At 43.2% G+C, this 12299-nt stretch overlaps 1 protein-coding gene across 1 annotated transcript; it reads right to left on the bottom strand.

Moving 5' to 3' along the window:
• Positions 1–3069: 3069 nt before the first annotated feature.
• On the bottom strand, positions 3070–10333 carry lhx5 (LIM homeobox 5). The gene is made up of 5 exons (XM_020531373.1): positions 10164–10333; positions 8173–8396; positions 7095–7372; positions 6176–6341; positions 3070–3455 (listed from the first exon to the last, which is right to left on the bottom strand). The coding sequence occupies exons 1-5, from the start codon at positions 10331–10333 to the stop codon at positions 3070–3072; spliced, it is 1224 nt and encodes a 407-aa protein (XP_020386962.1).
• Between the last annotated feature and the right edge of the window lie 1966 nt (positions 10334–12299).

Here is a 12299-nt window from a genome sequence, read left to right as displayed (position 1 = left end):
TGACCAAAACATTTTCTTTTATTGTTCTTGGACAATTCACTAATGGAACAAGCCTTGTTTTGTTCAAAACAGATTTGCATAAATCGACTAATTCGAGCTCAGGTGAACAGAAGATTTACTGAACTGCCCGAGAAGCTAACAGAAATCACTCTACTGTCAGGGGAATACCATTACAAGGTTGGGGTTCCCTGTGTAAACTTGGGGTTAAATCCTTTGCGCGACACTTGGATAATGCACATTTAAGTCATTAGTCTTCATAAAGCTTCTCGCTTATTCCCTTTCCGTACACACCATTGGGGTTCATTTGATTGATGGCTCATTGGTGATAAACCCAACACTGTTTCAACACTCATGCAATGAATGCAGCCAATTAGAAACTGGGTTCTGAAGGAAATCAACGTGCAATATTAAATATACATCCTGTGAGGAAATATCAGTAAAACCGTTTAGGATAATGCTGACAACAAGGCGCAATTGCCAGTTGGCCTCTGAACTGCATTTTTAAACAGGCCTCTTAGTCTGCTCGGCGATAACAAAATGCATACACATGTTCATTTATGTTATTCCAGTTCTAATAAATTACCGTTTGGTTACATATAATATCTTGCAATTTTTCCGTTTGGTAATAGATCTACAACAACACAAAAAACTATAACATCTTAAAGGGGACTGGGCAGCAGTTCACTCATAATGCTCCCAGATTCATATTAGTCTGCTCTGGGTTGACACTTTTATCTACGCTGTAGAGAACTCTTATTGGAGACCATGCTAAAAGAAAACCAATATTTCAGTCCTTCATCTATTTTTATTCTTAACTGGTGTATCAAAAATGCGCTTCAGGAGCGTGTAAAATACAGAATGAGATTTTAATGAAATTGTGTTCAATTCAGAAGAACGAGCAACGATTTAACACAATCGAATAGTTTCATTCATTCTTAGAGGTTGCTGAATCATAGTGCCCAGTTAGCATATATATATATTATATATATATTCGAGGTTTTAACTGCTTCTATCACAACATCATTTCAGTCAGCCATTCATCTTGTTAGTCTTGAATTTGGCTAATGGAAAATTTAACTAATTTACCTTGGAAACTGAGGCCAATCCGCATATATTTCCTAAATGCTGGCTCTAACATCCTTTTACTCGATGCATAGATATGGGCATTCAAATAAAGGCAAAATACTACGGATGCTGCAGATCTGAACTTAAAAGGAAAAATGCTGGAGAAACTCAGCAGGTCTAGCAGCACCTGTGGAGAGAGAAACAGCTCTGACGTTTCGAGTTCAGAGATTCTTCTTGGGAACTGTGTTTTGCCCTGCACAGATGCTGCCAGACCTGCTGAATTTCTGCAGCAGTTTCTGCACAGATTTATACATACAGGAACAAAACTATAATCATTCATGTTTAACAACCTAAAGCGATAAATTGGTTTTATGCCGGATTAATACGTGCTCGCACTCCCGTCCTTATGATAAAGTACAGAATGAGTTGGGAAGGAGATGGGTAAAGAGGACTTTATTAAGGACTTTATATAAACTGCAAACAATAGTTTGCATAAATATCCGGCCAAGGGTTTAACTAATTTTATGACTAATGTCCGCTGAAATGTCTCGCAATTTTTGTGTCCGTGGATAAAGTAAATGCTTGAGGGAGACGAGATTATTGCTGGATCTTGTAATCAAATGTATTTATATTTAATTTCTAGCTTTATGGGTGGCACATTATGACAGTAGAAGTCACAATCTTTCAAGCTATTATCAATTCTGCCAGTTACACTGAGGTATTCTGAATTTTCCCATTTATGGATGAGCGCACATTTATAAGAAATCCTATTGCGCACACAGACTTGTAATTACGATAGAGAATTTCCGAAATAAAGGTTTCTAATCGCTGATTGTAAAAAACGGATATTTATTCAAGTTTTTACTTTTTTTTAACATCAATGGTGACATTTTACAGTTAAAGAAATTTAAAAAGGTGTCACGTAGGGCTCTCCGAGAGGGTGAGATGGGAACTAACTACCCAAAGCACTAAAAGTGATTGTCATCATCGATGCCAGAGTTTCTATGACGGATGGAAACATGGATTGTCAGATGATGGTGGGAGGAAACTAAAACAATCGTTTATTCACATTAACAACAGAATCAGGAACTCTATTCATATCCAGTGCCTTCTTCCCATTCTCACTACGGGCCGGTGCAACGTGGCAGCTCAGGCTTTCCCAACAGCACCTCTCCCAGGGGCCCCTGCCCATGCCGGATGTGCCGCCATCTTGGCTGCAACACACACATGCGCGGTGCTCACTTCCTCCCCTGCTTTTGAAGTCACTTGGGTTTGCATGTGGGTATGGGAAAGGAAGATGGGGAGAGGGGAGGGGCTGAGAGAGAGAAAAGGATGAGATGACTAGTGAGACAGGGTAGGGGAGAGAGGCGACTGAGGAGAACAGTAGGGGATAGAGAGGTATGGGGCGGGGAAGGGAGAAAGAAAGGTGCGGAGAAGGGTAGGAGAAAGAGGGGAGCTCGAGTGGAGGGGTAGGAGGAAGGTGGATGGGATGGAGCAGGAAGAGGGAAAGATAAAAAGGGGTGAGAAGTTGGGGCGGGTGAGACGGAGTGGAGGGGAAGTGGACAAAGAAAAAGGGTAGAGAAGGGGGAAGGGACATAGTGGTTAAGAGTGAGAGGAGGGAGAAGGGAAGGCTTGAGGGAGGGAGGGAAGGGATGAGGGAGGGTAGCGGAGTATGGGATTTAGGGAAAGGAGTGGGTTGGTGACAGGGAAGGGGGAGTGGGACAAAAGTAGACAGTGAGGAGGAGGGAGAGGATGGGTTAGAGGGGTGAGAGAAAATGGGAGAGAGAGGGACGATAGGGCTAGGGATAGAGACGCGAGTGAAGGAGCGGAGGAAAGGGGAGCCGGGGAGAGGGAGGGAAAGGGGAAGAGAGGGGAGAGGAGATGTCCCCAGCTTTTACTGCCCCCGTGGTTGTGAGAAAGCGTTTGGAGAGAGCCGCAAGTGCAGGAAGCTGCAAGCCAGAGCCGCAGTGCTCATTGCTGTTTGGTTGAGCCGCCTCGAGTTTCTCACCAGACCGCAGTCTCATTCAGCTCCTGACTCGGATGTGAGAGCGGCCCGCTGTAGCCGCTGTTGCTTGACATGGAGAAGGGCGGGCTGGGTCCTCCGCTGAACACTTCGCCCGGGATCGGGTGCAACGGCCCGGTCATCCCGGGCTCAGGGCTTGGGGTGTCAGGGTGGGAAATCATGTCCGTGTACCTTTGGTTTTCGCTGCCACCGAGAGCAGGAGGGTGGTGGGCGGATAGCGGAGGTTCCAGAACTCCGAGTGAAGTCGCCCCAGGCCCTGAGGACTGCATATAGCCTGAATCTGCCGGCGAGTGTGCTTGAGAGGACGGTGGGCCATGCGGGAAAAAGTCATAATTTGCAGTTGGGCCGTAGTAGTCTCCTTGATAATCTGCGTGGAACATAATAAAGAGAAACGTGGTCAGCGTTGCAGGCAGACTGGAGTTCAACTCATTTCTGTCGGATTCTTCCAAAAACAAAATTTCAGTTCGCGTTTTAGCAACATCAGTACTCTTGAATAGTTCAGTTAAGAAATGCAACAAGCTTTGTTAATCTAAATGTAATAAAAGTTGCATTCCGTTTAAAGTATTGCCAGAAGTTAAATGGAACTGGTGTGATTGAGTCCTCCAGTAAAGACTTGTTGCTTCCGATCCATGTTGGTGAGAGTAGGATTTAGGGAGAGGACTGGTTTGGTGAAAGGGAGGTGTAGGGTGTGGATGGGGTGGGGGGAGCAGGAAAAAAGTAGAGAGAGGGAAGGAGGGAGACGATGGATTAGAGGGGTGGCAGAAAATGTCACCCCTCTATGACAGAAAAGAGAGAGGCACGAAGGGCCTAAGGATAGAGGGAGGGGTAAGTTTGGTCACCTCATGATCGCGATCTTGAACTCACGCACATGCCGCTCAGAAACATGGCACTGGCTTCTTTGAAAACCTTAAAGACCTTCAAATTCAAGGCCATCCATTGTGAACCCCAGTCTACAAACGATTCTTCCGTGATTTTGACAAAACGCAACATTTCTGACTTTCAGATTTACACTCCGAAGTGTAAAAAAACAACGTTCGAATTTGCTCTTCAGACCCAATTCACACACAGCTAGAACAAACGTGATTTGCGATGTTTCTATTTATTCACTATAATTATCATTTTGAACTAAGGTGTTTGTCACGTAAATCCGTTCACTGTCCCGTTACAAGAGAAGTTCTTTATTTAAAAAAAAGGACGGATAGTTAGAAATTGTCGAAGCAAATAACGTTGTCGGTAATATAAACGTATCATTTTAGAAGGGACGATTACAATTATTGGTAAATGGCGAAAGACAGGAACTTACACGATTGACTACTTCCTGCTTAACTGATTTCCTGCACCAACCTTGCAATAAAGGCTACATTGGTTTGGCGAAGTGTTAGTTTGCGTGAAATCAGATGCGCACCTATAAAATATACTGTCTGTCCATGGATGTCTTGTGTCTATTTACAGTGGATTCCAAACGTATCTAAACGCGTTCAGTCAGGACAGCGCAACTGCAGAACTCTGATTTCGAACCTGTTGCTGTCCCTTTGTTGGTTTGACAGCTACATTTTCTGACATCCCGCAAAGAAAAAGAAAATAATGTCTGCTCCTGTTATGTGTTTAGCTTTGTAGGGGTGACGATAATATTCCTGCTAACTCAAAGTAACTATAAAGTCATTACTGATCTGCAAGTACAATTGGGTATGAGCTATTGCTTGTGGTAATAAGGTTTTATATGAATATAGCGCGATACATTCCAGCCATTGGATTCTTAACACTCAGGCCGTTTAGCAATTGGAAACGAATTCTAACCTATCATTCAGTATACATGCTTTAAATATGGATTTAGAAAGGACTGACACATTATTCGATTGGGCACGGCAATGGAAGCAAAGCCCTTACAGTCGACATTTATCTCGTATTAATACTGTCGTTAGCGCTAGGTACATTCAGGGGCTTCTTATCATGTGTATATGGGTAAGAATATACTCAGATAACAATTACTATATTTAATTCGCTAAAAATGTGAAGGGTTTAATTGAGTGAAGGTGCTGCTTTACATTTGGAAGCAGAAGGCTGCAGCAAACGGCAAGGAGCAGAGTCGTGGCGCTCTGCAAGTGACCCTCCATATGCTCCAAGAGTTCGAGGTAATTGGAACAAATCCTGGGTGAATATCCGACAAAAGACTGCAGCTGTAGCTTTGTTCGCGGAAACACAAGAGAAAGTGCACGTTGAATGGGCCAGGCTTCTCTTCAAAAAGACAGCTTCATCACAATGCATTGCTTTATGGGGCGCAACTTGGCCAGCGCCGGAGCGGAATCTCTTACGGGGGTTGGGAGGCGGGGTGGGGGGGTGGGGGGTGGAGGTGGAGATTAAAGAGCTCAACAGGCTGCGATCATTCACTCAATAATACCCGTGCAGATGCCACAAAACGAGTGAGAAAGTCATAGCAACCGAGCACCTTTAGACCATTCTCGTCATACGCGGTTAGCAAGCGTACAATATCTGGAGCAATGTTCATTTCGTAAAACGGGTTGCGCAAAGGTTCCAGTGGAACATTTAGATAATAGCAAAGGGGCTTCAAAGAAAAACTGTCAGCGGGGGAGGGGGTGGAGGGTGGAAGGGAGGGGATCATTACACAAATAAACGGTTCACGCAACACAAAGTGACAAACACAAATCGGAGCTGCACAGTCCCTAATGGGGACTTGTAATGTAACGGGCTCTTTCTAAATGCATGAAAACTGTGGTATTTTGGACTAAGAGACACTGAAACTCTTCCGCCTTCTTCGCCTTATTGCTTTTGAGCTGAATCTAAGGAACCCCGAGCCATGAGCGTGAGCCACCCGTTGGAAAGCAGACAGACGCCTCCTTTGCAGGCAGGCGGTTAAACACAAGAACCTGCCCCCAGTGCTTTCTGCTGGCTTGATGGCAAAAAAAAAGGACGGGGCGTTGTGGCAAATTAATGCCGCAGAGTCCTCATTCCCGGGGACACAGATGAGGAGAGGGTGATATTGAGGAACTGGCACAAACGGCTCGCCCGGACACCGCCACTTTGACCGCAGCCAAACTCTTTCGGAAGTTGAAATGTGGTTGAGAGTACCTCCATAATAATTGTAGGGAGCAGAGCCCATCATTTCCGATTCGTCCAGGCGCCCTCCCAGAGGACGCATGCGCCTGGGACTTCGGAAGAAAGCGTGCCGCCGTGCTCCCAGAGCACTCAACTGCTTCATCCTTCTCTCCTTGGACCTCCTGTTCTGAAACCAGACCTGCCAAAACAATGGCCCGCTCTTTAATGCAAATACAGCAAGTGCGTTTAAGAACAGCTACCTATCTAAGGAACGAAGGACAAACTCCACAAAATCACTTTGTTCCTGTGTCTCTGGTCATGAAACCGGCACCTTTCTCTCACCAGCCCCCCCCACCCCCATAGTGTGGAGAATATTGACATTACATGAAACGATTTAACCGGGATAGAGCCAAAACCGTTTGAAAACAAAGGCAAAACTTAACAATTCGCTAATGGAAATCTGATAACATAATTCAGACCTATCCTGAAAGATTAACGTTCAGGGACAATCGATCGCACCGGGGTAGATTTTATAAAGCGCAGGTTGGAAATGCACTGGATAAAAGCCAAAGCGTCAGATTGGTTGTTCGTGTGCGAAAATTTCGCCCGGGCATTGAGCTCCGTGCCCATAAAGTGCCCATACCCCTCCCGGTGGCAACCGGGCGCGGACCCGGCCGTCCATTAGATATTCCAGGTTTAACGTGAAGTCTTGGGGAATACATATATTCTTATATATACTATATATATAATCCCGTGGGATAAATGAAACGCGAAGACTTTGTGGATTAAATGTACTTCCCTGTGAACCACATTGTCAACTAGAATATATCTGACTCGTAATACTTGCACCTTTGCTGAAACATATGAAGCGTACACTTTCTGAGCGCAGTGGATGAAGCTGAAAGCGCTCCTCAGTTGCAGACCAACTGGGGTAACAAGGAGGTGACGGTACCTGAATAACCCGCATGTTGAGGCCTGTTTCTTGAGCCAGCTGCTCCCGTATATGTCGGGTGGGCTTCGGGGTAGCGGCGAAAGCGGCCTTTAACGTTTCTAACTGCTTGGCTTTAATCGTGGTCCGGGGTCCTCTCCGCTTGGTGCCCATACTCTGCTCTTCGTTCTCGTTGTTCTGGGTCTCTTTGTCTGATGAGGTCGAGTTGTCCGTTTCCTTTGTATCGTCTAAATTCTGATCTTGGATATCAGGCGATAAACTCCGATCGGTGCACGAAGAGACTGAAAGACAGCAACCGCTTTTATTAACCTGTCAGAAGCAGACTTTCTTGAAAGCTGCCGTTGACATTCCTCCAACAGGAGCAGGGCAAACTACAGAATGTAACCAAGTGTTAGCCTAGAACAGGCGACTTTCCAACAACCACAATGTAATATTCCAAGTAATTAACCAAAATGGGAACATATTTCCAACAGGATGGACACAGACAGTTTTCCTGAAACACGTGTTTATTGTTTTCATTTTATTTCAGTTTCCCAGGTTTGTTTTAAGAAAAAAAAGCTTTTGGAACTTAATTTCATTCTTAACGCAATGCTATCTGAGTATTTTCATAGAATGCAGTCGTAATTTCATACGGATTCGAATTTCGTGGAAATGACACAGTTTTTGTACAATTTTAGCAGCCTTACGTTTGATTTTAGACGCCACCCAAATCCAAATGGAACCCCTGTGGGAGGGTGGGGGGTGGGTATTTTCCCGAGGCACCACGTCCCAAAGTGGTCAATTATTTCGAAGTCTTGTAAGTACATTTTTAGGCATCAAGCACGCGGTGTGTGGTCAAAGTAAATAAGCTTTTTAATTGTCTCATTCGAAAAGAGGCGATGAAGATTGCAGAAGGTTCCCCGTTACACCGGAAGAAAGAGTGGGACAGGGGTGATTTTAAACTAGCTACACCTCATGAGATAGTAGCGGGGGGGGGGGGGGGGGGGGGTGGTGGGAGTTAGAGGGAAGAATAATATATTAAAAAAGAACTTGCCTTCTGTAAGCAGTAACATTAGATGTTGATCAAAGTCCAGTCTCTTACCTGAATTTAAATTGGTATCTTTTAAACTGCAGGTGTTCAAATAGTCTTCTTTGCACACGAATTTGTTTTCATCGATTATATACAGTTCCTCTCCAGTTGACAGTTGTTTATTACAAACCATACAAGTGAAGCAGTTTAAGTGAAACACTTTATTCCTTGCTTTTCTTACGAGGTCACTGGGTGAGATGCCTTGACAACATCCCGCACATTTCGTACCGAACCGCCTGTAAACAGAAATGGGCGCCATGTAAATATATATCACCTCCATAATTAAGTAAGCCTTTACCATCTCACAGAAGAAAAATGATGTAATTAAGGCAGTCACGAGGACTTAATAATTGGAAGCATTTCTGCGAACTGACAGTGCAGCTTCGCTTTTCGGAAGCGAACCAGATAACTTCAGCGACGCTCCTTCTGTAATGAATATAACGAGTTTCAGGAAGAATCAAAGGAAGATCGCATTTGCATTCAAATCTTGCTCGCTTGCACCTCACAGTTTAGTGCTTGTTGTGAAAATATCCTGTCCTTTTTAAAGAACAAAACAAAAACAATTTAAACGTTGAACAGATTTTAAAACCCGTTATAATTGGTACAGAATGGAAATTCGGCAATCAGCCATGATTAAGAATAAATCTTGAAATAGTTCATATTAGTAAATGAAGTTAGAACCTCAAAAACCCTGTGGCCCTAGAGGTGAGCCCATTGGGTTTCACCAGAGCGCTGCAGTGTACATTGATGCATGCACCACACTCACGGAGGAAGTTATGTGAGAAGATACTTGTGAACTTAATCTCTTGGGCGAAAGTTTTCTTTTATTCGATTTTAACTGTTTTAAATCACAGTTTCAAGGTCAGAAACACTGCGGGGTGGGGTCTGGTGTTGGTTAGGAGAGGTCAGCAGCCTCCAATCTGTATTTCCCGGAGGCCAGAATACCAGAAGTCATGTATGGTCCGGGACCATCCCCGCGATGATCTCCGCAGCCTCCAATCCACAGCTGCCATTTCGGCCGATTTTAGTGACAATGACATTGATTTAGTAAAATAATTAGAGATCATAAGTCAGCTTTGTTTTATCCTCGATGTGTAATTGGTTCATTTGCAGTTTAACGGAATCATTAAACACTTCTAAAGTGTTGCTATATTAGGAACCTTCAACGAATCGTTGTTTGCAATGAGAATGGGTCATGGACAGGAAGATTCTAATTTTCCTATCTACGTACAAGTCGGTTAGGGCCTGTGGTTATTGTTATTTCCGTACACCTGGAGTTTATACTTATATAAAACAAATAACAAGCGTTTATGTTATGCCATCATTCCCTCAAAAATAAGACCATAATGCTGAGCATTTGAACTACAATCAGCTGGCACTCCTTGAAACCCTTAAAGTTGCCCAACTTTCGACATGCGCCACTGCAGGTCACACACTGCAGCCTACCATTTAGCTGAAGGCCTCGTTTCAATGCCCTTCGTGTTCACTATGGGTTTTGGAAGGTGCACGGAACGTTGAGTAGACCCGGAAACAATTAGCTGCACTGAGAGCATGAACCGTCAGACTGGCTGGGAATAAGCGTTACGGATGTTTGATTAAACAGAGTGACATCGCTGACTTCTCTATCGCATTCCCGGGTAAAAGCAATTTGGATTGTTGCGTCTAGCAACCAAATACATTAAGCAAGTTTTGTGGCCCCAATTAAGCTCTGTGTAGGCCTGCACTAGGATCAATGTCAATCAGTGTTCCCTTGACTTTTTTTTTGCTGTTATTATTTAATTACGAATTTCTTGATTATGTTGTAAGATTTTACTTAAACTCCGCCCGGCAATCGTTGTGTGTGTGCGTGCATGTGTATGTATGTGTGTGCGCGAATAGATGAAACACTAACTGGGGACAGTCTTCAAATGTCTATTGAGCTTCAGATTCAAAATTACACGGAGTCAATAGTTAACAGGGATCCTTGCCGCTTGAAACCGAGTACGGAACTTCATCGAACTCACCTGAAGAAATCATTTTTACAGTAAAGCTTCCCTTCTCTTGAAAAGCATTTTTCAGTCAAGTTGCACTTGCATTCACAACATTGGACGCACTTGATGTGCCACGCTCTGTCCAGCACGTTTAGGAGGAACCTGTCTAAAATAGGCCTCTCACAACCTGCACAGTGCACCATCGTGCTTTGCTTCAGGAACACAATCTTGCCTTTTCCTTTGGAAAAAAAAAACGTTACTTCGAGTGACTGCAGCTTGCACTTCAAAAATCCAGTTGCTCCGTTCAAGTTACTCTTGTCAGATTCGCCGCTGCTGCGTTATCCCTTCTGTTGAAGCTGCGCACTTTGGGTGCGATTGCGTTTTCTTTTTCTCCCTGAAGTTTGAAGGAACTGGAAAATGCAAAATAATCCTCTTTTAATCTGGGATGCGCCTGCTAGCAGCTCATCCTGCTTCTTGAAGCTATCCTTACACATTCAGCAATCAACTCAAAATCATCCTAGCTGGGCTGGAATGGGACTTTTCTCGGGCGCTCATGCTGTCTCCATCATCTTTGTGTACGAAGCTGTAATTCGCGCATCCTTATTCAGATTTGATGACGTTTGCCGCCACGTACAGGATATACTGCCCAATCAGAGACACGCTACCATAGAAACGCTTAATTTATAGCATATCTAAATTGAATGCAACGTTGTGTCCGCACAGAGGAAAACAGCCCATTACCTTTGGGTGATAGGTTTACTCGGTGCCTCATACCTTAACTAAGAATGTCCTTCTATTCCCCTCTTTCTGGTATGAAGACTTTTATTTCTTTTGTCCAAGTAAAAGACGTGGGTTTTGGTAAGTTAACATCTTCTAGGTCGGGTCACCTTTATGAACTGCGCTAATCTTTCCCAGAAACAGCTTCAGAAACTAGGTACCCAAATAAAGCCAAACAATAGGTAAAGGTCTCTTTGCATAAGTCTAAAGCTCAGAATCCGTGCTGTTAATGAGGCGATATCCAGAATTTAGATGCTGACTACAGTAAACGTTGAGTCTCGCTGTCGCCTGGGGAAGGATATCTCTGTCGTTTTCTTTGTAAAGGCAACTTTATCTGATTGGTAGTAATGGTTATAAATTGCCAGATGGATTAAATGGAATGTATTTTGTGTAGACTGCTGATTGAAGTATGTATCTTTTTTTTAAAAAAATGTCCAAATATTAGGACCTCTTAAAACTTTCTTGAGCGATTGTTTTCGATTGTGTTCAATCGACAGCACGACTCACAAACCAACACGATTAAGAAACGAATTATACGTTTTTCCTCTTAGGATGTTGTATCAGTTTTGTTAACTGCTAAATAAAATCAAAAACAAAAATAGAAGCAGCAGGTTTGCGTGTTATTTTTACAAGCCGACATCATTTCTGGAAAGCACATATGTCAGCCTTATTAATCTGCATTTTAGCGATTCGGATGCAGTAACGTACCAAGCTGTATGGTTCATTTTTGGAGAGAGCAGATACCTTACCTGTTGTCTTGTAGGGTAATTAGAAAGATATACAGGGTGGATTAACTTTGTAGACTTAAGTTCACAGTTAAAAGGGTGGGCTGACAAGTGCCTGACAAAGCAACTGCTAATGGGAACAGAATGAAGCTGTTTAATTAGTCATTTCATTTTCTATCTTGGTTTTATCACCTTTACAGCATAACAAACTAAACATGTTGTATTTACTCACAGTTACATATTTTACCCATCTTTCCATAGTTTCTTACAGTTTATGCTGTAAAATCTCTGATTTAAAATCAGAAATCAGAGGTAAAGTATACATTGGCACTGTGGGGTTATTAAGTAATTAACAGCTTAGGCATTTAAGGTGTTGATATAACATCTGAAACTTGATCTGTTGCACTTTCTGAAGTTGAATTTTGGTAGCTGAAAGTGAACAAACTCTTGGGCGAAGAAAGGGACAACGAGGAAAAACGTTTGAAATCACCGATTGTAAAGCGTCATCCAACATTGCAACTTTAGATTATAATACAATAGTTTGGTTTTAAACACCTAGTTCGCTTTGGCGAAACATAATGTGTGACATAGAATTGGCGCATGCATATACACGTTCATCCGTCATAGTATTTCCCGTGTTACATGATAGTTATAGCCGTTTATACTG

Source organism: Rhincodon typus, chromosome 24, assembly GCF_021869965.1.
Source record: "Rhincodon typus isolate 14 chromosome 24, sRhiTyp1.1, whole genome shotgun sequence".
In the NCBI taxonomy this organism is placed as follows: Eukaryota; Metazoa; Chordata; class Chondrichthyes; order Orectolobiformes; family Rhincodontidae; genus Rhincodon; species Rhincodon typus.
The sequence above is the reverse complement of the archived record's forward strand: the minus strand, read 5'-3'. Positions and strand labels throughout refer to the sequence as shown.

What these genes read in the sequence shown, in the direction of transcription:
- lhx5 (XM_020531373.1), bottom strand. Translation starts at nt 10,333, where the DNA reads ATGGTGCACTGTGCAGGTTGTGAGAGGCCTATTTTAGACAGGTTCCTC. An exon ending in TCAACATGCGGGTTATTCAG is followed by an intron (nt 6,342 to 7,094) that starts GTACCGTCACCT and finishes TTGTTTTGGCAG; the next exon opens with GTCTGGTTTCAGAACAGGAG. An exon ending in TCCCTACAATTATTATGGAG is followed by an intron (nt 3,456 to 6,175) that starts GTACTCTCAACC and finishes TGTTCCACGCAG; the next exon opens with ATTATCAAGGAGACTACTAC.